Here is a 26,771-nt window from a genome sequence, read left to right as displayed (position 1 = left end):
TTTTATTCCCACATAAGTAATAACACTATACTAAACTGAAAAACAAAACACAGAACATGAAATTCACTTCCTCTATATTTTGTTTATACTGCTGTACTTTCYGCAGCCTTCTCAGGGTGGCTTATAAGCCCAATTACTTAACTTCGTTCTGTTTACAGTAAATCCATTTAGGATTTTGCACAACTGTCTTCATACAAGTAAAGTCAGGTTGTGAAAGTATTTCWACTGACCAATTACTTCTCTGACTTCACCTGAAATTTTATTTTGATAACTACATCTTGAAAATTTAATTTAGTAAGTTATTACACAGAGGACAAAACTAACAGCAGCCTAGAAGCTTTCACCTCTTGACAGCAACTTYAAATTCAATTAGTACAAGTACCTATCACATAACTGACACCTGGCACACTGGAAATAAGAGTTCAATCACAAGCTCACTTGTGATTGTAATGGCCCACATTATCACCTGTTAACCATCATCACTCATAAGTCTTAGACCACATCTTAACCTGATATTGCTATCAAAGTTCTCTCTCCTACATACTCTGAAAATACTTCTGTTCTCACCTGTAAACTGCAGCATGCTATCTCCTGAACTGTCACAACACAATGTTTCTGGTGTCACAGCATGAACCTGATACCGAAGCTGAAAAAACTGTGAAAGTAAAACACAYATCCTCTCTTCCCAAAAATCACCAGAATAGCTCAAGCCCCCAAACAGCTGCGTCACCACAATTGTGACAGCAATCTGCAGGATGCAAAAGAGAGTATCTTCAATCCATACTACCACCAGAAACAACAAACTTTAGCACCAGCAATTGCTTTCTCAACTGACATATTGCTAATCTGTGTATCAACACATAGCTATAGGAAACAAAACAGATTTGCTTAAACAACATTCAGCTTTTCAAGTATGGCTCCAGTATTATTATCCTGTACCTAATTCTGCAATTATAGAAACAAGTTCAGTTTTCCAAAGCTGTCAAACCATCATTAAGGAAAAGGTATCCCCTACTCGTTACTCTTGTTCCGTGTGTGTGTGTGTGTGTGTGTGTGTGTGTGAGAGAGAGAGAATGTGTGTGTGAGGATATATAAACTTTGACAAGATCAGAGGCAAAAAAGTAAAATAGGAGTGGATATCCAGAAGACCCCTATTCCTTGGCATATCTCGACGCATAAGGCTTCTGCCAGGCTCAGAACAGTGTGTTTAGTCATGGGAAACAACCTGTCAGCCCAGTACTYAATTGGTATAAACACAGTGACAGTGTAGTTACGTCAGTATTTCCACAATAGGCCAGAACAGTGACAGTGCAGCAAGAAATTTGGTATGTGCCTACCAATCTTCATCCCATCACACCAAAGAGAAAGTTGTACGCAGTTCTTAACACAAATGAACAATCTTCCCAGATCTATAACAATGTGCCTGCTGAACACAGCCCATTGGATGGATAGCCCATTTCATTCATGCATTGTTTTGCAGTGGGTATGCAACCAAACATATACACATAAGCACACACAAACATTCCCTTTTCTTTCAATCACTTCTAACTGATGCTGGAACCCAGCTCCCAATACCAGCCACAGCAATACCACAAGTCCCCTACAGCTACAACTAAATCCTTCGTTCCTATGCCTCTGTCAAGTGAGACAGTTCTGCCCTAAGGCCTCCAAGTAGCTGAGCCTCCAGATCAAGCCACACAAGCTGAAACATCAATGCCAATTCCTTCTGGTTCTCTGAACAATGTGAGCCCATCTCTCTAGCCATTTTTTTACAGGCTGAACACCACCTACTCCAGCTATATGTCCAGCCCTATCTAGGCTCTCACAACCAGCGTTTCCACATTTCCTGTAGACCAAGCCACAACAGCCTCCAAATTTCTCTCTCACAGACTCCTCCAGCATCCAGCTCCCCTGAGGGCTCATTCTAGCTTTTAGGCCTCAAAGTCAAGCTTAGACTGCAGTCACAAAAGGCATGCACCTTCTGCTTGCCACCTGAACCTTCAGCCTCAGTTTCCCCACTTCCCTCTGTGAATTCTTTTCCACATTTCCACAACCTGAACCCAGTTTCTTTACATACTTACCTCCCCAAAGTCCTTCAGCACTAAGTCACACACAAGCCGAGCATCTCCCATCTCCCACGGGAGACCTTTGCCCTGAAGACTCACACAACTCCACTGCCTGCTCACGCACACCCAAACTCCGTGCTTCCCCGTGCTCTCTCCTGACTGAGCAGGCAGTGCCACGGCCCTCAGCTGCAAAACCCCACGGGGCACTGGGACTGAACGCAGCTCTCCAGGTTTCTCCGCAGCACTGCCCCTGCCCTGGCACACACCGCTACCCCCCGCCGCCAGGCTCGGCCCCTGCCTCAGTTTCCCCACCCCTCCCCGCAGCCCCAGGCCTCCTGCGGGCCGCCCCAACCCTGCCGGGCCCCAACCCGCCGGTTCCGCGGCCCCCCGGGCACGGTCCCTGCCCAGGCCGCAGCCTCGGAAGGATTCCTCCCGCGGAAGGATACTGCCCCCGCTCCAGTAAACGTCTCCACCCGGCCCGGCGACCACCTCCGCCATCTTGAAACAACCGCCACTCCCAGAGTGCCCCCCGCCGCCCCCCCAGCGCTCGCAGCCTATTGGCTACCCGCGCCCGGCGTCGCCCTACCTCAGCCGGGGGCCGCCGGACCGCGGGGCGATCGCGGCACGCGGAAGAGAGGGGCATTCTGGGAGACGTAGTCCGCCGAGCGGCAGCTGGCGGCGGGCCGCGCGCTGACGGAACTACCAATCCCGTGAGGCCTCGCTCTGTCCACAGGCTGGGCGGCGCGGAGGGGCAGGAGAACTACACCTCCCAGGGTTCTTCGCGGTGCAGCCCCCGGCTACGGGGTGGGAGGAGGGACAAACAGATCGTTCCCCACACACGCGCTTGCTGCCCGCTGTGCTGGCCGTGTCTGCCTGCCTGGGAGTTGATGGTGAGCGGAGCTGGGCCGGGACCTGCGAAGGATGGAGGAGAAGCCCTCCGCCAGCATCAAGCCCCACCTGGACAAGCTCACCCTGGGCGTCATACGCGTCTTGGGTGAGTAGCAGCGTGGGAGAAGAGTCCCTCGGGCCCGAGGTAGGCCGAGGACACGGCGCTGGTGTGGAGGCCGCCTGGGCACGGGAAGGGGCCCCTGCTGCTGGGCCGCTGCGAGGCCTGGCAGGGTGCGGGGCTGCCCCCCTTCCCCGGCACCTACCCCTGCAGCTGGGAATTGCTGGGCAGCTTGGTGCACCTGACGGCCTGGGCACCTGCAACGTGGGAAACCGTGGTGCTACTGCTTTCCTCTCAGTATATGGTATGTTTTCGTAAGGTCYCTGTGCTGGGATTGCCTAGCCATGAGAGATGTTGCACTGCTTATTCRTGCACAAAATCTATGTTTTTGGCATTTCAGCTTAAGGGAAAAATCTTCAAAACTGTGACTTGAGAGAGCCCTTGAGAGTCAAAGGCTGAGAGCAAAGAGAAAGTGGTGTTTTATTCAAAATCATGCATAATTTTTAGCCTCTCCTGTGACTTCTGAATATGTAGGCTTGACAGACACTGTACCTAATGACAGGAGATCAGCATAGCAAGGTGTTCTGAGAGAAACATGAGAAGAAAGGCTGAATCTGCTCAGGATCATCTCCTGATAAGTAATCACCATACAATTTATTCCCATATCCCAGGACCTTTTCCATAACATGCCTTCCTTGTCATCTTTGATTTTTGTCCAGATCTTGAAGATTCTTATGTCCCTGCAGTTCCCTTCAAAGTTCAGCAGGAGTGTAAGGAATTCAACATCAACATCAGAAAATAAGGCATCTCAGACAAAACTTTACTCATGGCAGTAGAATCACAAGAATTGGTGAAAATATTTGCATGTGTAAAGGATTTTGTTGTTAGGCCTTGCATATGCCAACATAACAAATCGTACTTCACAAAATAATATATTTATAGGCATTTAAAGACAAAAGTGACTACTGTAATTAGCTACTGTGCTTTGTGTCCAGTGACAGGGAGTTTCATCTAGTAACTTATTTGTATCACAGATAGCGCAAGTTGCTAATAGCTGCACAGCCAAGTGAGATTAAATGGTCATGATCCTCTGAGGACAGGGTTTCATCTCCAAACTCTGTTCAGAGCTCTCTTTCAAACTTATTCGAGTTTTCAGGGTAAGTGTGCCATGGCAATCTGAGTTTGGCTCTGAAAGTCCTATGGCATCTCTTTCACATGGCATGTGTTTGCTTGTTTCTCCTCTCTGTATTTTTCTCTGGTCTGTTGTATTGTGTAATATAGCAATGCACATTCCAGCCTACTGTTGTGATGTTTTGGTCCAGATCTTTTCTGTCTCATCAATATTTCTGGGATTTCATGCTTTTCTGCTCCATAAAGTAATCCAAAGCATGTAGATTGTAGCACCATATTAATTAGAATTGCTGAATTAAAATTTTTGGAAAACATTACCAGAGCAATCTGTATGTTGTTTGTTTCTTTCAAATAACAAAGGATATTTGAGTCAGAAAGATGCTTTATTTGGTACTTTGCACTACTAGAAACTATCTTTTTATTTTAACTCTTCTTCTAGGAGGCCTCATGAATCCCATAGATACTTCTTATGTTTAACTCTGAGTTAGTGAAACACTTAYGGGAGATGGAAATGATCATGTACTAAAACACAACATACTCCTTTCAAGCAAGAAAATATTACACATATGGTATATGGAATTTTGAGACCCAATTTTCCAATGCCTTTGAGTAAATATTCATGGGACTATTCCAAAAACTCTTGTTTTAACAAATTTAACAAATTTTAACATTCTGTGTATGAGATGCTTCTTTTCAACTTCTGGTCTCTGTGGAAATCCCTACAAGGTGCAAGATTTCTCACAGCATTATGAAGGTTATAATTTGAGGAAAAAGGGAGAGGTATCTTTTTTCATTCCCAGTATAATTAATTTTGCTGAAGTTCCATGACTAATATTAACATTCCAAAAGTGATTGCTCAGAACTAATTTTGAATGGCAAGTGTTAGCTGTTCTTAACTTACGTCGAGAACAGGAGCATACCTCACTATTTAGAGTCTTTATTAGATAAGAAATTAGGTATTCAGACAGTTTAACAAAGATGCTGAGACTTTGTCCGACTTCAGAAAATACTAGAAGTACAGTAAGAAGCCCTAATGCTGTGATTTCCTGCTTCCAGCTTTGTGCTCAGACTATTTGATCAAGTTGTTCTGATTAATACTGCAAAGCATTTCTGGACACTTCCAAGTGAAGTATGCTAAAAATAAGACAAGATTTACTGTGATCTTGATTCAGAATAGTTAACTGGGAGGATTCTCCTGAACTGGTTAAGCTTTATGCTGTATCTTCTGTGTAACCTAGTTGGCCTCTTGATTTCTTCCATCTAAATTCTAAAAGCTATCATGCCATGCATGCCATGGCATTTGTCCTTCTTTTCCTCCTTCATGTTTGATGGAACTCCTRTCCATACTTCCACGCATCTGTTAAGCATGATCTTCAGTTTACCCACAGGATATTTTTAATAAAACATTCAGGCTTTTTAAGATGACATTTCTCTTCCTTTTAATCTTGGATTTGGTTCAGACCTCTCTGGAAGATGCAGTTCGCTCATCCCTGGGCATCTTACTGTGACTGATATGATATTAAATCTTCCACCATGCTGGCTGAGCCTTTGTGCATGATGAATTAAACATCCATGCTGTTTTCTTTGATCACAGAAATAACAGTTACTCTGTTGTTATAATCTCTTAACTTGTAAGACTTGCATAGCATAGATGGAAAAGACCAGTTAGATCATTGATTCCACACATTCCTTTAAAAGCAGAATATGTGCTCCATATGGAGGACTTGCATTTGAGCAAGAGACAGATCATCCTGCCTTGCACCCAACTATTTGAAGTGAGCTTGGTGAAACATCAGAAAGTCTTACAGATTGGAGACCTGCATTGGCCAGAAAGATTACCTAGGTGACCTACTATGATTTTTTTTTTTTTAATATCTTTAATTTTGGTTTTTCTGGTGATATATTTTGTCTTTTAAATTACCTGGCAGTATAACAATCAATACTTTCAACTAAAGCAAAGTTCAGACTTCCTTATGCTGGCTGCTGATTTTCCACTAGCAGAACAGACAAGGACAGCACCGTTGCTAGAATTAGAAGCCTGGAGCTGGAGATAAAAAAAAAAAAAAAAAAAAAAAAAAAAAAAAAAAAAAAAAAAAAAACAACCAGAGCTCTCTGGTACCTGCCTTTCCTATCTAGTGCACTGTGTATGTTTTATCAGAAAGAAATTATAGTATGTGTGACTGCTTTGGGAGCCCATACTTTCACAGCAGAGCAGGTCTTGAAAGCTCTGCATAGTGATCATTTTTGCTATACAGCCTTGTGTGCTGGGTTTGCAATTCCCTTAACAAGTAGTCTTTCTGGACCTGATCCGAAGTGAATGAAGTCCATGGGAACCATTTCAGTTGCCTGTAGATGAAGTAAAACATTATAAAATAGTAAGTGTGAGGGAGACTATTTTGCCATCACACACCTGCAGGGATAGCACTATAGATCAGTATCTTGTGTTTATATTCCATTCTTTCCCATAAAATATTCAGATCACTTTTATAAATGATGAGCTCAGTGCTCTTAAAAGATCTGCGTGTGCCCAGCTGGGATTCTAGGGAACGGATGTTTGCTCATGCTGGTCCATTCTGTAGGATCAGATTCTACATCTGTTTAGACTCACTGAATCCAGCCCTTAAATGTGCCCATCACCGTAGAATACGGAGGTTAGCATTTCACAGCAACCTGCACAGCATCTTGTGTCTAGTTAAAAATATCGTGCCCAACTGAAACCACAGAGCATGCTTACAAAGACAGATTCATCTGACTCTTAGAGTTTCTTCAGGAACCAAGGGCTGATTTTTTTCCATGAAGCCTCTGCAAAAGATAAGACCTTAAATACAAATCTGTTTGTCCTGTGCATCCTCATACCAGGATATGCTGAATACAATTACAGACAAAAGAAAGCCACTGCTCAGTCACCAGCATAGTTCTTGCAGTCATTAGTGCTTTTCCCCTAGCTGTCAGTCAAGTTTAACTTGAAAAATCATCTGGCTCACAGTGTTTGATGTCACCCATGCCAGCAGCACACACACTCTTCTTTTCCTTTTAGAGACTTCTCCAGGAGTTGCTGAGGTGACGTTTGTGGAAAAGGAGCCAGCTGAACGCCACACTATCATTTCATGGGAGCAAGTGAGTGTTTTCCTGATAGTTCTGCAGTGGGGTTGATCTGACTGTACTGCAGCCCCTGGAGAATGTTACATGACATGTTTACCTTTTTTTGCTTTTAAGACAGCCTGTTACCAGATGCACAATGGATCTTGAACAACATTTGTTTTTCAGGTGTTACTCTTGTACAATACCATTCTACAATATCACACGCACTTGCTCTGTTAGAGAAACTTCATCAGTGAGGGTATATTTAAAAAGAGAACTCTAAGAAGAAATCACATTGGTATTACAGACAGCAACTGTGGTGATTCAGGAGAAAACAGACAGAGGCGGCTATGAAACCACATTTTGCAGCTCCCTTTGAGACAGAATGAAGAAGCTCTTTATTATTTATAGCCATTATAGGTAGAAATGTGAAGCTGGAAAATACCCCTGAGCCAGTCGGTTCCTTCCAGTTACCCATTTATTCTTTCAGCCTCAGGTATTCACTTCCATTTCTCAGAGCCCCTCTTTCTACCTCCTCTTTGGCCAACAGCCCCAATCTTTTGTCAAAGTATGGCCTACTGGCTGTTCCAGAAGCCTACAAAGACCACATGCTACCTCAGCTCTCCACTAGCAACCTCAGTGCATCAGACTACCTGACCAGAGGGTTCCTGAACACTGCTGTGTAGCTGTGGGGGACAGTGATGGCATTTTTGGTCATCTCTCTGAACGTATATGTGTTTATCAATCTCATGACCCAATGCACATGCCTACACACATCATGCAACGGGATATGGGCACAGAATGGAGACTGACTGATTTCTAGGCATTGTTTGTGTAGGAAAGGGGCAGTAATAGCTAACCAGGCTTTGAGGAGGAGCGTGGCAGGGGATGGAGTTGAGTGAATTGACTTCCCTCTACTCCAACCCTTACTGTGCCCAGGTGTATGTGTTTCCAACGGCTGCGCTTGTTACCACTCCATGAAAATAACTGTCCCTTTGATAACATCTTGCCATTTACAGAATTATTCCTAAAAAGTACAGAAAAGTCTTGCACCAATTTTGGTAACACCCAGATCAGGTCTGAGAGGAAGAGAGTGATATTTACTCATTCTCTCTCTCTCTCTCTCTCCCCCCCCCTTAAGAGCAGAAGTCAGTTCCATCTGAATATATTCTTATTCTCATTTACACTTGCTTCTTATTCTCCTAATTAAATCTGTTTTGTCTCAAAATTGAGCTATTTTTTAGAATCAGTCTTTGAAGTACTTTGGTCAAAGCACTTTGCTCAAAAGAAAATATCATCTCTTACCCAGTGAATGAACTGTGCCAGTAAATGGTGAAAACTAAGTGGATACTATTCATCTGGAACTAGTGATGAAGGACTTCACTGTCTATTTTTTTTTGCCTTTGTTTCCAGTCATATTGATAAAACCTGAAATCTCCTTTCCTGAATTCAAAGTTAACTATTTTTTTATTTTATGTGGAAATAAGTAGCAGAGCTTGAGTTCTGGAGATGAAATCTACTATCTAGCACAGTGGCTAGTCCATGCAATTGCAGTACATACTGCAATGAAGATTAGGTGTGAAGCACTTAGCACCTCACATGGCCCTTTGAGGAGGAACTTGTACCTCTGCTTTCCTCAAGCCCATCCTATCTGTAAGTGAATACAAGTGTCACTTTTATCACTCTTTTTCATAGCCACTAGGTGGCAACACTGATGCGCATAATCATATTTTCTTCATAGCTGAGATTTTAACAAAGTCTGATCACAGTCTGTATTTTTAAGTTCTACTATATCTTTGGCTAGGAAAGTATTTGCAGGGCTTCTTGTGTGATGTAGGGAAAATTTGTCAAACTCTTCACTTTTTTTTCCCCAAAAAYCTAATTCTTTTAGAATCATAGAATCAGTAAAGTTGGAAGGGACCTGATTAAGGCTCGCCAAATAAAAGCTCTATGGTTAAGATTTACTTTACAGTTTTGCTAGAAGGATTTTTTTCTAGTCCCATTTCGGTTTTGTAGAGGAAATGTGTTCCTACCAAAAGAAAATCTATGGTATTCAGAAATGCTTGTAAGAAAATMAACCTAATTTTAATTATGAATGATTATAATGGTATTCTAAGTAATGCATACTGCCAGCATTATTATTCTTGTCATAGTTATGTAGTCATTTGTTATATCGGGTTGTTGAATGCCAGTCAGCTGAAACTCTACAGAAGAAAAAGAGCTTTGTGACAGGATGCAGTGCAGTAGGACAGTGGGAAGGCAGAAAAGATTTTTCCAGGCCTTTCTGTAGAGGCAAAGAGGCAGAAAGRGCTGCTAAGATTTACACTTTGTGAAATCAAACTAGAAATCAATCCTGAATATTTTCTTGGAAATTAGCACGCTCACAAAAATATTTAAGATAAGTGATTGTCAGGTATGTAGATGTTGTCTACCTTGACTTCAGCAAGGCTTTCAACACTGTCTCCTGTAACATCCTCCTAGGCAAGATCGAGAAGTGTGGGTTAGATTGGTGGACAGTGAGGTGGATTGAGAACTGGCTGAAAGGCAGAGCTCAGAGTGTTGTCATCAGTGGCGCAGAGTCCAGTTGGAGGCCTGTGGCTAGTGGAGTTCCCCAGGGCTCAGTACTGGGTCCCATCTTGTTCAACTCATCCATCAGTGACCTGGATGAGGGGGCAGAGTGCCTCCTCAGCAAGTTTGCTGATGATACCAAGCTGGGAGGAGTGGCTGATACACCTGAGGGCTGTGCTGCCACTCAGAGAGACCTGGACATGCTGGAGAGTTGGGCGGAGAGAAACCTCATGAGGTTCAACAAGGGCAAGTGCAAGGTCTTGCACCTAGGGAGAAATAATCCTAGGCACTAGTACAGGCTGAGGGCTGACCTTCTAGAGAGCAGCTCTGCAGAGAAGACCTGGGAGTGCAGGTGGACGACAAGTTGACTGTGTGCCAGCAATATGCTCTTGTGGCCAAGAAGACCAATAGTATCCTGGATTAGGATACCATATTCCTGCATTAGGAAGAGTGTTGCCAGCAGGTTGAGGGAGGTGATCCTGCCCCTCTACTTAGCCCTGGTGAGGCCTCATCTYGAGTGCTGTGTCCAGTTCTGGACTCCCCAGTCCAAGAGAAACATGGAGCCACTCGCGAGAGTCCAGCATAGGGCTACAAAGATGATCAGAGGACTAGAGCATCAGCCCTATGAGGAACRGCTGCGAGAGCTGGGCCTGTTTAGCCTGGGGAAGAGAAGACTGAGGGGGGATCTTATCAATGTCTATAAGTAACTGAAGGGAGGGTGTCAAGGGGGTGGGGCCGAACTCTTTTCAGTTGCCAGTTGCCAGAGGCAACAAACTGAACCACAGGAAGTTCCACCTGAGTGTGAGGGGGAATTTCTTCACTGTGAGAGCACTGGAACAGGTTGTCCAGAGAGGTTGTGGCATCTCCTTTTCTGGAGATACTCAAAACCCTCCTGGATGCAACCCTGTCTAACGTGCTGTAGATGACCCTGCTTGAGCAGGGGGTTGGACTAGATGATTTCCAGAGGTCCCTTCCAAACTCAACCATTCTGTGATTCTGTGGTATTTATGTAGTAAAGTATGGAAATGAAAAGAGGGAAATTTTCACCTTTCCTGATCTTGTGATGAGACAATCAGTACAAGTGGGAATAGAGACAGAGTTAGCATACGGCTGGGACATCAGTGATAATAATCCTATATCTTGCTATGAACCAATTCTACTGCTGAAGTTAGGTTTGCACCTACCCTGCTAACTTCCATATGCAGTTTGTAAAAGGAGACGTGATACTAAAATATTGCTAGGAAATACTCTGATATCTGCAATAACAGTGCCTAATCAGGGGGTTCTTTTTTCATTCAGAAGGGAAGTAAGTCATTCACATCATTGTTTTGCTTTTCAAGAATACAACATTATATTTTACTGGGGAGAACTTAGCACCTCAGCAAGCAAGGAAAACAAAGGGATCGTTTTGTCCATTTTTCTAACTGGCTTGCTAACAGTGACTGAACTGCCCTTGGGTGTCTGTGAATGATCCATGTCCATCACACTGCTGAAGCTCTGACATTCTCCAACTCTGCATGAGAATTTTGTTTTTTCTCCCTGTGCAGTTTGTCTATAGGGATTTATTGTTCTGTAATAAACCCCCCAAAAAAACCYCGAGCAGTTTGTAGATTCCCTGCTGTGCGTTGTTATAGGCTGCCGGATGATTTAGAAGCACTTTTTACATGTAAATCTCAGTGGGAACTGAGTTGGCTGTTCCTGGCAGTTTTAGAAGTCTTCCACATTTTTTGTACCACATCTCATTTTGGCTTACAAAGCTTGTGCTCAAGTCCAGTCACCAGCAATTCCTTCTATGGTAAGTGTGGTTTGCTCAGTATGTCAGAAACTTATATGATGAGACTTCTAGACCCTTGGCAGCTGTCAATCAGACTAACCTTTACCCAGAAAATTATGTGTGCGGGCACACACGTCCACAAGAGCCCTTCTCCCCATTCTTCATGTGTGTCTTCCCTCAGCATTACACAAGCCTGCAATCCTCAGTCCCTACAACACAAGACCTACCTATCCTGAATCTGCTTTGTGGCCCCGAGTGTGGGAGAGGCAGGCAAGTGGAGCCAGCAAAACCAGTGCATGAGGAAAGGTAAATTTCTTCAGGGTGCGTAATGGTGTACAGGACGCCCATACTGTTTCTCACATAGTATTTTCCTGTGGAGTTCTATAATACTCTGATAAAAATTGGCTGCAGAAACACCATCCTTGAGAGAATTTGCCAAATCCTGTCCTCTGCAGCTGGGAGTCAGGCTTCCCCTGTGTGCTTTGGTAAAGATGAAAGGGGGAGTAAATTTTGTCAAGGTGTGCTCCCCAGAGCCCCAGCTGGATCAGATTCATAGAAGGTGTGACTAGAATGTCTCAGTACGTTACATAAAATAACCTCGTAAGTATTTACTGACAGCCAGGGTAGACCAGTCATGAAACTACAGGAAGTTAAGGAGAGAGAAAGGTGGCTGCTGATTTACTCTGCTACCAGGAGGCCCTGAGATGCGACATAAATCTGTTCCTCCTCTCCCCAAAAGGTGTACAGAATTTGCTCACTTTTTAGAGAAGTCTCTCTAGAGTCATTTGCTTTGATTACTCTCCAGTTCCTTAGGATTTTTGCTTGGGAGGCATTGTTTCAACACTGATTTAAGTGAATTGCCATATGTCAGTGTTTTAGCTCTGGATTTAGTGTCGATCAGGTCTTGGCAGCAAGCTTCCCTGCTCTAGTGTTCTCTATCCTCWAGGTACTGTACTTTCTTGGAAGACTACTTGGGGATATTATAGACAACAAACAAAAGAAATAGACCTTACACATCATATTAGGTACGTGGGATATTGCTTTTTATGAGCTGACAAGTATAACCAGATGATTCGGGTTTAAATAAACAAATAAAGCTGCTTGTCAGGACTGTGGTTAAGTCSTTTTTGGCATGTTATTGGAAATACCATATTTTGAGGGACTGAGGATCATAACCCTGGAAACTACCAGAGTAGCAGGGGAAGTATAGCTGCTTGAAGTGAAGCCATCTTTGATGCATAATGGTCTTGTTTTTCTGAACTCTGCTGTCAGAAGACCCCTCTTTTGAAGTCATAAGGTTCTGTGGCTGAGCATAATGTGACAGATTAGTCAGTCCTTTCCGTCACAAGGGAGAAGTGAGTGTAACTAAAGTGTTCTAGGATTTTGGATGGGGCCCAGATGGGCTCTGGTCAGCATTTTCCACCCTTGTGTTGTGCCACATYGTTTGGAAAGGGTCATACTTAGGAAGGTCCTAAAATAACGGTAAAGTGGAGAGGGCAGCCATTTGGAGAAAAGTGCACATGTTGATCTTTCCCTCCAGAAAAAGAGGATTCAGTGCAGAAGGCCTATCCACGCATATCTGTTTGTACAGAGACCAGTCATCCCAATGGATCTGGTTCTCCCGCTTACAGGAAGTCATTGAAGTCAAGAGAACTGTTCCCATATATATTTTTATTTTGGGGGTAGTTTGGTTACAATTGGATAGTTTGCAAATGGACTAGAAATATTGTGTAGACATTTGTATTTTTGTAAGTTTTAGTAGCAGGTCTGTGATATTTTCTTTCTTTATAATTCTAAACCTGGTCACCACACTTGCAGCAACAGCATGAAAGAAGAAGTGGTGAAAGCGCAGCATGAAATTATTTAGCACTGAGAAGAACCCACAGATTAAGGTGTGTTTGTTAAAGGCATGTGAAGAACTTCAGGTATGTCCACATAGTTCAGTAATCTTCTGAAAGTTACCACCAGAGCTTTGGCCATCAACATGACCTTATCCAATGACAATAAATTCTTCTCAAACAAAGCTTCTAGAGTATCAGATGCTTTGCTTTAATACCTGTTGCCTCTGGAGATTTTCTCAAGTTGAGTTAAAAAACCACTGTGCTGGTGACCAGGCTGCTGATGGGGGGCAAATAAAGTAAACTGCCCTTTGGCAAGCTACAGAGCCATTAATATCTGGAACTAACTCATCAATAGCAGTCTATAGGCATAAATGGATATGCCTAGTAAGTAAATTACTTAACATGTGGGAGTGAAGGTTGTGGGTGAGTTAGACCCTTCTGCATTGTGTATATGCCATAGACACTGTAAAAACTCAAAGAATATAAACCTAAGTAGGGCTTTAATAGGCAGAATGGCTATCCTGATCCTTGGAGGGGATGTGGACAGGAAGAAGCTAGAGCCCTTCCTTTCTCATGCCAGGCATTGATGACCACAGTTCAGCATTGTGGTTGGATGTGTGGGTTGGAGGTAGCTCCTGCTGGGTAAGTGTGTTGAGAGACAGAATCAGGGCAGATAATGGGATGTGCATAAGTGGCAGACATGGGGAAGACTTTGATCACCATCTCTCACATTTTATCAATTTGTATCCCAGATTATGTAGAGCTACACGAACTGTGCATGCCTGAAGGTTGTTTTGTTGCCTTAGATACTAATTAGGGGGTTTTTCCTCTATTTTTTTATGAATTTGTGTTAAATGTTTTAGCAACTGTGGGGAAGTAGCCCCAGCATACAGACAGACAGATGCTTTTAGCATCTGACACCTCTCCACTTGCTCCAAAGTGATTCAGTAACTGCTCTAAAATCCACCCAGGCCTCTGAGGCCAGACTGTGAATACTCAGCTGTACAGCATCTTGATTCATGGCAGGATAAGCCTGTACAGGGACAGCACTGCTGACCCTTTAATGCTCGTAAATTTTTCTATTTTGAGTTTCTGTGCTTTGAGGTGTCAAACTCACTATGCAGAGAGCAGGCCATCTCCTATAGGATTTCTTCTAAACTAGACAAATGAAAGAAAAAAACTTTGGGGAAAAAGTTGAAAATCCTGTCACAGAAATATTTGAATAATCAAGTGTCTTGTGTAGCAGATTTCATTATCTGTTCTTTTTCCCTGTACAAGTCCAACTCCCAGAGTCCTGTGACTGTATATGAATCTCAGATCTATGTTTTAAAGAAGACAACATCCTCATAATTATCTACAAAACTTGACTCCCAAAGAGCTTATTTGTTTTTTGTTTCTGAGAAGAATTAAAAGTACATGAGATTGAATAAGGAAAATGGTGACAATTTGCAACTTGAGAGGTTCAGGCTATATTTAGGAAAACTTTCTCACAGGGAAGGTGGTACAGCCCTGGGACAGGTCAACACAGAGGCTGTGAAACCTGCATCACTGGAAACTTTAAAGATTCAGCTAGGCAAAAGCCATAACCAACCTGATCTGGTGCATTGGCAGTAGTCCTACTTCAAGCAGGAGTTTGGAATGGAAGCTTTCAGAAGTCTTTTCCAGCTAGCATTTCCATGCTCATCTGTTAAAACCTCTTAATCATTAAACTGTCTTGGAGTTTCATCCATGGTTTTGAAGCCTCAAGATTAATAGTACTTTAAATGTAAACTCCAGTATTTTTCAGTCTGTTGTTTTTACTGATATGATTGCAAACAAAACAGATAAGTTGTGCATCGTATGCATTATTTGTCTTAAAACTTGACATGCTTCTATACTGTTTCCTTTTGTGTCCTTGGAGCATCAACAGGAATGAGGGTTGCTGGTCAGAGCCTAGTCCTGTCAGCAGGAACAGTGTCTGCAATTGCAAATAGCTCTATGGGCTTCTCATTATCCTGAGAACTAAGCCTATACTCTTCCGTTGTAATATTTGTTGCCTATATAGGGAGGCTGAGTTAAGAAAAACACCTTCCACAATGAAGATCTGTGTAAAGAAAGGATCCTGGTTTTTAGTAGCTCCCAACAGCTCATTAGAATTGTCTCTTTCACTTTTGGCTCAGCAGGAAGCAGACTTAGGAGCCCCAGCCAACTGCCAAAGTTTGGTGGGATGAAGGCAGACCAACAGGTTTGTGAGACTGGCTCTGTGTGTGTGTGTGTGTGTGTGTGTAGACATGCTATTAAGTGGAACATCAAACTTTCTTGAGTATATGTGACTTGAGTCTGTGGAGTTCTCACTTACTTGGAATTGAAAACCCTTAGGGGAAAAAAAAGTTCTTATACAGCTATTATACATGCTGTAATGGGACAGGTAGGAGTAGGAGTAGTCTGATTTCACTTTAAAGTAAAATTCTGCTTTTGTAAGCTGTGTATGTGTATATATATATACATACACGTGTGTGTGTGTGTGTGTTAAAAAAAGAAAGCTAATGATTGTAATATATGTGATCTGGGAGTGCGATTTCACAGGATTATATGTTGTCTTAGTTGGAGAAAAATCCTGTAATAACCTTTTGATGACTGACTGCTCATTTTGAAATTTACCCAAATCATCTCTGTTAATACAGTGGCATAGACTCAAGAAATGTGCATTTTCTCCCAGAGTTTTAAGCTGAGATATTTGGGTTGATCTGAGTCGTCTTGGAATTCAGCAAAATGTTTGGTGGCAAATGTTTTTGTCCCCATGATCAGTTGCTCATTGGATTTGAGACACGTCCTACKTTTCTTCATAATACTTCAGCCCTCTTGTGATTTGCAGAAAAACTCCTGCGTGTTGCCAGAGGATTTAAAGAACTTCTATCTGATGACCGATGGCTTCCAGATGACCTGGAGTGTGAAAACTGATGGTGAGTCCATGTGATCCTCTCCAGTGATACACTCATTTATATGCATCTAGTCTTTCCTTTGTAGAATCCCTTTAGTTTCAGTCTTTCTTTTTGCAGAATCAGTACCTACCTCTCAGCATCCTGCATGAGTCTAAGAAAAAGCACACACACAGTCATTTTGAGTGAAAAATTAACACTATGCCTTAACTGGAAAAAAAAAGTCTGTTTTTGCTAGCCAACTTGATCAGTGACTATAGAAAACTTATCTCTGAATTAATAAATAAGTGCAGTTATGAATGAGATCATAGACCATTTTAGAGATGTTCTGGTGAGAAAAAAGAGGATGTTCATCACAAGTCCCTTCCTGATGCAACAGGACAAAACCTATTGCTTGCCTGTGCTGGACTTGCACAGAAGAGACTTGTACACTGAATCAAGCACGTCGTCATGACATAGATACCATTCTGTAGCACCTTGGTTATCTGTTGACATCCAGATTTAGGTGTGTAGTTTAAATCTAGTAATTAGGCTCCCTCTGTAGTTCACGGAGAAAGAAGCAGCTTTACAGAGGACACTATCCCATCGTACGCCAGTAGGAGGAATTACCCTCCGATAATGCCTCTTTCTCATTAAAAAATGTATGTATGCTATATCCAAAGAGACCTGAACTGTGCATTAATTTTAGACTGGCAAGTTGTGTAAAAGGCCAGAATAGTGACGCCATGCTAACAACATGATCCCTGTCTCTTTTTCTGCTTCCATGRTATGAGGAGGGTACTTTCCTTTGCTGTCGCATTAGCATGTGGATTACCCACTGAGAGCTATGATGAGTGCTTTAGAAAAGCCTGCACATCAATTAATACCTTCATTTTCTCTCCACTCCAAGTGGTAGCTTTTATCTGAGGAAAATGAATCTGCTGGAGCTATCTAATTGCTCACATTTCCAAGCCAGAGAGAGGCAAGGAAGATCATAACAGTGTTAAGGTGCAGTCTGTCCTCTTAGCTGCTTACGTTCTTACCTTACTCAGCAGAGATGGAACATCTGGTTTTGTTTTTTTTTTTCTTTTTTTTTCTTCTTCTTCAGTTGGTTTCCTGCTTTTCACACAGGTCTCACAACTAGATTGAAGCCACAGTCCATCAAGCATCTGAGCAGAGGTCACACAGGTTATGTTAATCAGCCAAAATACACCAGAGAAGTGCCTGATCTCATGCTTATTGAGATCTGTCAAAGTAATACCAAGTAGTACCAATAGCCAGAATTTCTAGCCCTGAGCCTGATTCTACTCTCCTACCAGCTTAAGTCCGCTCACTGGAATTATTTCTGGAGTTATTAGTGGAAGTGAGAGTGGGACCAGGTTTTATTGTCCATCCTTGTGTGGCAAAAATCAGGCAGTTCTTTCACTCTGCACTGGGGCCCTGCCACTGCTGTCCTGATGCTTGTTGCCGTACAATTAAGTTGTCAGGTGAGGCTATGGATACTGCTCATTTCAGGTGTCAGGGTTCTCCTCAGGAAGYACAGTTTCTTTTCAGAGACATTTGACACCTAGTCTAATACCTATGTTGACACCCTTTGTGTTTCAGGTGAGATTCAGTGTGTTACAGCCTCTGAAGAGATTTTCTTCAGGGCATACAAGTATGCCTAGCCTAAAGCAGCTCACGTAACTGTCTTGTTTGAGCAAGCTATGTCTTCTGAGGCCCTTCATGGTGGCATGTGGCTGCAYTGAGTGATTGTAACTTGGTGACTAGTGACAGCAGAGATTCCTCAGAAGGAGAGACAGGTGACAAGTCCTCAAGCGTTCATTCAGGAGCACCCAGGTGCTGCCACACTGGCTATAACCCATTTTGGAGTGGGACACAAAAGCAATGCACCCTGAGTAAGTGCATAGGGTGGAAGAGGATGAGCTGCTCAGTAAGTTGCAGATGGGTRGTATGGTTCTTGGGAGGAAGGACTCTTGGGAGAAGCATGGAAGAGCATTCTGTGGGAGTGGCTGCAGCTAGCCAGGATTTTTAATAGCCAGTCTCACAGGATTGGGCTGACACAGCTATATCACAGCCTTAGTCAGCAGTGTAGTTCTCTCTTCTGCATAGCTCTGAGATAATGCACGAATAGCACTTCCCCTTTCCTGGTCCAGATTATAGCAGATACAATTTTTGGTTGAAACTTTTRGGGGTTCTGCGGTAGAACAGAAGCTGCTTATGTGATATTGTCTGAAAAAGACTAATTTTTGCTTCTGTGAAGCCTGGCTTGGTTAAGTATCCAGGCTTGCTGGACATCTCTTCCCCACCTCTATGTTTTGGAAGGGTTTCACTGATGTTTGGGGAAACAAAAATATCTTCTGTGCTTTCCTGATGCTAGGATGCAGTTAATGATCAGTCTTGTTGCAGATACCCCAATGCCCCTGGGTTCCATGATGATTAATAGTGTCTCGAAGCTATGTCGACTTGGGGGTTCCTCAATGTACACTCTGCCTAATGCACCAACTCTTGCTGATCTGGAAGATGACACAGATGAAGAAGGTAATGTTCTATTAGCAGGTTAGAACACATGCTTTGCCTCATTCCCRTTGCTTTGTTAAGATAATGTTAGGGTATAGTACATGGGTCTAACAACAGAAAGGTCACTCTAAATAGAGATGATTTTTTTTTGTCTCCTAAGCCATRTCTACCATATGTCCTATTAGTCCCCTATAGCCTTGAGAGATGTAGACCTGTGTACTGGGAATCTCATAGTGACAGAGTTAACAATCACCAGTATTTTTTCCATATTCTTTGACAGCCAATTTGCCCTCTTRTTCTGTCTTTTGCCTTTTTAAATTTGTAACTAGTGCTTCCTCCAGTGCCTCAGTTTATGAACTATTTGTGTCCTTCTGGTGTTATATAAACAGAAGGTAACAGTTTTTGTCTTGGTAGTAAAAAGGCAACTGGATATACTCTTTGGAACTGGAAAAACAACTCTGAGTTGTTATATACATTTAATTCATTTAAATATACACATTTAATATATACATTTAAATGTGAGACRGCATTTGAAAATGTTGTGTATTTGCAGACTACCTAGAAATGAACGCTTCCTTCAGATTAAAAAGCAAAAACAATTAAAAAAACCCACTCATTTCCTCAGAGCTCTTTCAGTCTAACAAGACTGGAACAAGTAAGAAAATAAGACCAGGAGTAGATGTCATGCTGACTCTTTCAAAAAAAAATTGCTGTTTGATTTTACAGTCTTGTCTCTGAATCTCTATAGCTCTTGTAGCTTCTAAATGAGACTAATCTTGAGTTTGTTGGATGAACCTTTCTTTATTCCAGTTTGGCTACAGCTTGATATTCTGAAATAAGCCAAATTCTGCTTCCATTTAGTCACTCAGAGCCCCACTGATGTACCTACATGGTACACTGAGAAAAAGTTACGTCTTCCACAAGAGTTCTCATCCTGACTTCCATGGAAAGCTATTCTTAACAGTAAAACTCTTATGTCCCCCTTCTTCCTCAGCAGGATTAAAATTCAAARTGGTCTTTTGCAAGAGTATGCAGCTATATAGTCCCAAAAGGGTCCTGTAGAAAAGGCTCTATGGTAGTGGTTGATCACAAGTTGAATATGAGTTAAAATGCTTGGCTGTTGAGGAAGCTGATGTCATACTGAAATGTATAAAGAACTATGTATGTCTTCAAATTCATCAATGTCTTTTGTAAAGAGAAATGAAAAAGCTGTTCTCTCTGTACTCCATAAAAAAAGGAAGATAGAACAAAAATGGATGTTGGATAGAACAGAAGTAATGCACTTCAACTGCAGCAAGAAAGATTCAGACAYGAGAAAAACTTACAAGCAATAATGATGCATTGGAGTTGACTGCCTGGCAATTGTGGCATCTCCAATACTGGAGGTCTTTAAGAAAAGATCAAACATCTCTGTGCAATCACATTCATAAAGTGACATCCTATCTTATCCTGCCTTATGCCAGAGAAGGGCTAGAAGACAACTTGATTTCCTTTCCAACCATCTGATTTTGATTTTGCAATGTGTTGTCCTACAGGAGAGACTTACAATTTTTCTCACACTTTTTTAAAACACAGGGAAATTAATCCTTTCCAAGAAACATAAAAATATTTTGATGTAGTCCTTCAGTTGATTTATTAATACTTATCAAATAGATTRACTCTTTGCAGCTGAAACAGAGTTTTCCAAACATGTTTCATTAAGGCTTTTTTGTTTTTAAAGGTAATGAAGACAAACCAGAGAAGCCACATTTTGATTCTCGTAGTCTTATCTTTGAATTAGACCCRTGCAATGGGAATGGGAAAGTTTGTCTTGTTTATAAGCACACTAAACCAGGTAAGACTGAAGAGAGTGAAGTTAGCCATCTGTTTTTGCAGGTTGTACCTGGGGACTGATATATAGTATCATCTTACATTTTTGATCATCTTTATATTTCTAGATGAACATTTACTGGGAAGTCATGGCTGCACTGAACTCAGTGGCCAAACCTTACAATGACTTAGCTGGAGCTAACATTTCCTTCCTTTTAATGTTTGAGACAGTGTTATAACTTGAGATTTCTGAGTGCATAGCTTATTTGCATATCAAAGCAGGAAAACACTCGCATATGACCTATGAACAATCATGTTGAAATAATGCAGAGCTCAGCCACCCACCTATCTCTGGTTGCTTGCATGTCTCAGAATACTTCCCTCACATTTTGATAAGGAAGGGTGTATTTTGCTTCAAAGCAAAGTGTGGATGGCAAAAAAAGTCCTTAGCCCACTGAGACAATCTTAGACTGGTTTTGCCACCTTGTRCATGGATGCCATGCCTCTAGGTGCCAACCAGGTCAGAATTTGGCAGGGAGGGACAAATGGGAGAGCCAAGCAAAGCTTTCTTCTGACAGATACTCAGAAAGTTGTTTTCAATCAAGGACTAGTGAAACACCCCAATTACTTGTAACAGTCATCAGACATTCAAAATGCACAGGTCACTATGTACATGTGTCTATGTTTACATGCACTGCGTGTGGTTGTGCACATGCAACCTGTGTAGTAAAACCCTTCCATTGTTATCTTGTGCCTATAATTGGGTGTGGCAAAATTCCCAAAGCTGAAACTTCTGACTTGTCTTCTTGCCTTTCAGTGATGATTTCAGCCCATTCAGTGGATGACCTAGGAGGGACCTTGTTTTCAGGTGTTGATGTCAGCATAGGAGGCATTGTGTTTAACTGACTGTGTTAAGAGTCTCAATTTATCAAGTAAAGTCACTTATTTTTATCCCTGCTACTCTGACTGTGATTTCTTCTAGTTAAGTTSCCCACTAGAGAAAAATTTAATGACTTTGGAAAGTCTTTGCAAAATGTGGGTTTTTTGGCAGTGCACACTCCCATGACTTCCAGACTCTGGACTCTACTCAGTAATCCAGATGACTGACTACTGAGTTAGTTACTGTTTTTACTTTGTGGGACAGATAAATGTTGGCAGTAATTGTACTTTGAACTTACGTTACAAAATTACTGTTGTCCAAAGATGCTCCACCTGGCACGTCAGCCCCGGATTGGGAAGGAGTAGCTTTGCATCCATTTTATAATGGGGGAAGTGAATATAATGGCTGCTGCATGAGTGTTCAGTAAGGCTGAGAGCAGAACCAAGTCTCCTTCAGCCCCCATACTCTAACCATTAAACCATGTTGCCTCTGGATAATTGTATATCTTAATCAGGGATGTTGTCTTTTAGAAGGTCCAGCATTTCGGATAAGTATGCTGTGTCTCCCAGCTAATGCTGGCCAGGAGTTGATCTCTATCATTGCAAAGCTGCAACATAATTTTTGTTTCCTTTTGTAGTTGTCTCCCCAGACACAGAGATATGGTTCTTGGACAGAGCTCTATATTGGCATTTCCTCACCAAAACCTTCACAGCTTACTACCGCCTGCTCATCACCCACCTGGGCCTCCCTCAGTGGCAATATGCCTTCACTAGCTATGGGGTCAGCCCCCAGGCCAAGGTAAGACAGTGGGATCCAGTATGTCAATATTTCAAGTAAATTTGGACCAGAAAACACCTTCCTACCTTTTAACAAACAATCTGCAGGCTCAGGTAGGCCTAGTGAGCCATGGGAAAGCCCGTGAGCCTTTCCCCTCTAGCATGTTACAGTTATTTATTTACATGAGCAAAGTCACTACTGTTGTGTTAACTTTGCTTTTTTCACATAAGTTGGACTCTGCCTTTGACCTCTGATAGCRAGTGGTAGAACCCCAACGATTTCTGTGCTTTCTTGGCGCTGAAGCCAACAAGACTTCTCTGGGTAGAGAGGGAGGTCCAGGTTGCACACTGGACAGAAGCCCAGAGGAGAACTATGAGCTTCAGCCTTATAAGGTGTACTAATCCCTTTCCATCCTCCTCAGTCACAAAGAGGTGCCCTGAGAAGATGGTGCCCAAAAGAGCAATTTAAATTCCAGCAGTTTCAGAAGTACTTGTGGGATAGTGCAGCTTTCACACTGTTCCCTGCTCCAGGTACAGACTGCTGGCCAGTCCATCTCCTTATTATTATTAAAATTGCTATTCTACTCTATCAGAACTCTGCTATTAGAGACTCCTGCCATTCCTCTGTGCTTGACTGGGCATTCAGCCCCAACCTAGCTTCCACTCTGTGGAAGGTCAGGGAATGGAGCTGTTAATACAGCTGAACACAGTGCATAAGCCTGTGCAACGTCTGTGCATGCTGGCAAGGCCTGGTGGGTCTTGGTCAGTGTCTTGCCTCAGMTATGACAGCTGTATTGATGGCATGATATTGCTTGGTCCCTGCCTCAACTTTGTGCATATATCAAAATTACTTACTAAAAACACTGCTTGCTTCCTGCAGTGCCTGCAGAATTTGGCTTTTTGTATTTTGGGGTTCTTCCTTGACATACTRTGCTCTGCCTGTGCTCAGCCACAAGGCTGTGTGTATGGCACTCTAGCATATCCCTGTACTCTACCTTTCTGTTGCTTTCCTGCTAGAACATTTTGATATGTTCAGTATATTCACAAACCTTATTGAAATCATTCATATATTGCCTAGCTGTTTCACAGCCTTTGTTAAATTAGAAGGATATATCCTTCTAATATGTTAACCATTATCATTTTTAAAGGTCTTTAAGGATGATATATTAAARCCATTTTCCATTATGCAGTACATTAACTGATTGCTCTCTACATTTTTGTATTGATCTTCTGTTTATCTTGTTYAGAATTTCATTGAGGGTGGTTTTAGTGGGGTTTGTAACATTGTATCCCCTACAGTTTCATTTCCTGACTTCATGCAATGGACGACTGATAGGAAGAACACTAAGAGATGGGAGCTGCAGGGCATAACATTATGAGGACATCTGGGAGCCAAAAAAAATGTATTGTGATCACTTCTAGACATAAAATCARGCAGAAGAGAAACAGCATATATCTTTTGTATAAAGAGTTTAAAAATCTGTATCATATATGTGAAGGGAGGGAAGAAGGCTATATTTTAAGTAGTACAACTAGTTTGGTTCTGTTTTATAAGCAGTCTTAAATTCCAGATTTTTTAATCCTTTCTGCTTCTCTGAATTTAAATAAATGTGATTTAGTTTTTTCCCCTCCCCTTGCTTTTCCTCCTCCTGTTGGTTTAAGTCAGGAGTTGCTCCTGATAGGAGTTACATTGCAAAAAAGGTAGTTTTAGGTTTGTGTCTGGTTCTCCTCTTCCCTCTTTGGAATGTGGGGAACACTTTGCACAATCCAGTAAACTATTGCAAACTGATGTGTATTCCTGCTTGTGTATGATTAAAACCAGATCTTGGGGATGAGGGGAGAGCAAGGAGGGAATGTCTAATGGCAACTTCATTTTTAACATCCTTCTTCCCTTCTATTCCTGCCTTTCAGCAATGGTTTAACATGTATAAACCCATAACTGTCAACACAGCTCTACTTTCTGAAGAAGCTGACTCCTTTGTGAATAAGCTGGACCCCAACAAAGTATTTAAAAGCAAGAACAAAACTCCAGTGATCAAAAAGAAGTCGTCCTCCCAACCAGCAGGCTCCCAAAAGAGCCATACTACCATGACGTCCTCCAAGAGTTCTTTACTACCTGGCAATTCTTCAAGGAAGTGAGACCCCGAGATCTGGCCCTGGACATCATTTGCAACAAGCTTTGATGTTCTGTGATGCAGAGTCTGAGAGCTTCAGACCAAGCCCTTTGTTGTGCATGAATAGATCTTCCCGTGGAAACTACACTGCAGCATTTGCATGAAATATAACCACAGTGTACTTTGATGTGGGAGGGAGATAGATCCTGGTGGCTTTCRGCAAAAAAACTTGAGACACTGATTTAATTCACATTTGCTACTTGCAGCATGTACTTCTCAAAGGCATGAAGAAGTCATTGATGTCACTGCTCTGTAGGGAAGCTGTTGTTACTGTGCAACTACAGCAGTGAACTGAAAGTAAATTTAAGTCACTATCTTTAATAGACCCATGCTGAAATACAGCATGTGAGGATATTTCTGCTATCTGCTTTGAAAGAAACCTGCCCTGGCCTTGCATGTTGTGGGAGCAGGCTGGAACCTGCAACAAAAAGAAATATGTTTCACTTCAGACAGAATCAAACTGCATTTTCCTTTCCAATCTTTCAACTCTGAGATTCACAGTACAGAGGGACCTGGGGTTTCTGTGTCCCTRCATTGGCCTAGCCACTTGCTTTACAGCCAAGACCATTCCTTGGCCTTCATGCTGTATCCTTTGGGATAATGAATGAGCTCTGTGTGATGCCTTCTGTAATGAGACTGGAGGCAACAAGAAGATGCAAGGACCCTCATTGCCTCTGCTTTCTCCTCTTGTGGGAACTGTCTGGGGACTGCTAGAGCAGGAGCCAGGGCAGCTCCAGGTGCATCAGTGGTGTTAGAGTGTTGTAAACCAGGAGGACACCTTGATTTGTCATACACTCATTTCCCAGTCTGAGCATTCAAAACACTTTTATGACTTATTAACTGGGCAGGATCTGACCGGGGCCATTGAGATCCTACAGCCCTAGAAGGCCCTGATGCTGTTTTCGATACTGTAAGTTTTCAGGTAAAACTGCACTTTAACCCATTCATTTCTGGTTTTCAGTAACATCTGACTGTTTCCATTAATTTTTGATGTCATTCAGTCTTCTTACATATGCTGGAAACACCTCATAGCAGCCAGCCCATTCTGTGCCTAAGTAGGAATTGCAAAGTCACCATCTCCAAGCAAGCATTGATGGTTCAAACAACAGCATATTTTATTTATGAAACAGTTACATAATTGCGTAAGACAAACCTACCTCACAGGGATGTTGTGAGGCTTTCACGAGCATTTATGGCCTTCAGAAAGACCAAGCCACCCTGTAAGTAAGTGCTTAATAGTATTTTAATAAAGATTTGAATATTTTCCTCCAGAGTGAGTTGGTATTTGAAGATGCCTTTGGGAGCACATGCACAAGAATGTATGGTAACAGCAGTATGCAGGCTGAATTGGTTTTTTTTTACTGTGGTAAAGAATTCCCCAATGAAAAGGGATGGGTTACAGTGTCTTTAAGCTGATCCTACCTTGAGCTGCTCCAAAGTTCTCAGAGACCAGAAGTCTCATAACAGCAGCTCCACTTCTGTCCTAGGCTCACCATTCAAAATCTGTGTATCCATCAGCCCCAGCTCTGCCATGCTTTGCTGGCTTCTGGCACTCCCTGCATCCCACCTTCAAATGTGGCTGCTGAGAGCCTTCCAGGGGTTGCCTAGCAGCTGCCCTCTCACATCCCCTACCCTAAAGAAAATCCTCTAATGCTCTTCAGCCCTCTTAAGCTGATGTGCATCTTTTGCCAGGTGAAGGTCCTGCCATTAGAGCAGTTGCTCTAATAACACAAGATCAGTTCTAATGAGGAAGCAGGGATGTTAATATCTACTACGCCACCTTATGCCACAGTGGTGCACTGATAATCCCTCTAATAGTGAGATATGAATAATTGCCAAAGCTATTAAATGCCAGTTTCCAGGATTCTACGCAGTATTGATGGTCTAGCACATCCTACCCTGGGAGAGCCCTGTTTTGTATGCATTGCAGTATCCGACCCTGGAGCCTCAATCATTTGCTTAGCGTGTACCAGATTTGCTTAAGAACTTTCTAGAGGAGTTAAACTGTATCACCTGGCCTGTGAACAGACCGCTTTTGCTATTGTTTTACTTCTAGTCCAACACTTTCTCAAACTTGCAGACTCTTTCTGTGGTTCAGATGGAGGTGGCAGAATTCCTGCTGAAGTACAACCGTCTCTTCCCATATTTTTGGTACAGTCACAGTGGAGAACGGCTCTTCCTTTGTTTCATCATTTGGACATGCTGTCAAAGAAGTTATCTTAATCCTTTCTCATGCTGGTAGTTACTCTAACCCATCAGTAACAAACATGGTTCCACTATGCACGACATAGCACAAAATATCTCCTAA

At 42.4% G+C, this 26,771-nt stretch overlaps 2 protein-coding genes across 3 annotated transcripts in view; one reads left to right on the top strand and one right to left on the bottom strand.

Moving 5' to 3' along the window:
• The window catches only part of KIAA1328 (KIAA1328 ortholog), a 170,325-nt gene extending 167,721 nt beyond the window's left edge, over positions 1-2,604 (bottom strand). Inside the window, exon 1 of one of the 2 annotated variants that reach the window (XM_085321931.1) lies at positions 2,513-2,604. In XM_085321931.1, the coding sequence (XP_085178057.1) occupies positions 2,513-2,564 (52 nt within the window). In that variant the 5' untranslated portion in view covers positions 2,565-2,604. Of the gene's footprint in view, positions 1-2,081; positions 2,318-2,512 lie in introns of those variants that run through there. The other variant, XM_085321930.1, reaches the window with a different exon arrangement.
• Positions 2,605-2,880: 276 nt separating this feature from the next.
• Positions 2,881-25,734, top strand: TPGS2 (tubulin polyglutamylase complex subunit 2). Its single transcript, XM_085321932.1, has 7 exons — positions 2,881-3,060; positions 7,181-7,260; positions 16,262-16,349; positions 18,714-18,845; positions 20,545-20,658; positions 22,151-22,311; positions 24,201-25,734. The coding sequence occupies exons 1-7, from the start codon at positions 2,988-2,990 to the stop codon at positions 24,426-24,428; spliced, it is 876 nt and encodes a 291-aa protein (XP_085178058.1). The 5' UTR covers positions 2,881-2,987; the 3' UTR covers positions 24,429-25,734.
• Positions 25,735-26,771: the final 1,037 nt, after the last annotated feature.

The sequence above is a fragment of the Rhea americana genome, unplaced genomic scaffold (assembly GCF_003343005.1).
Source record: "Rhea americana isolate MKP2758 unplaced genomic scaffold, rheAme1 scaffold_73, whole genome shotgun sequence".
Classification (NCBI taxonomy): Eukaryota; Metazoa; Chordata; class Aves; order Rheiformes; family Rheidae; genus Rhea; species Rhea americana.
Note: the sequence above shows the minus strand (reverse complement) of the source record. Positions and strands in the feature narration are given on the sequence as shown.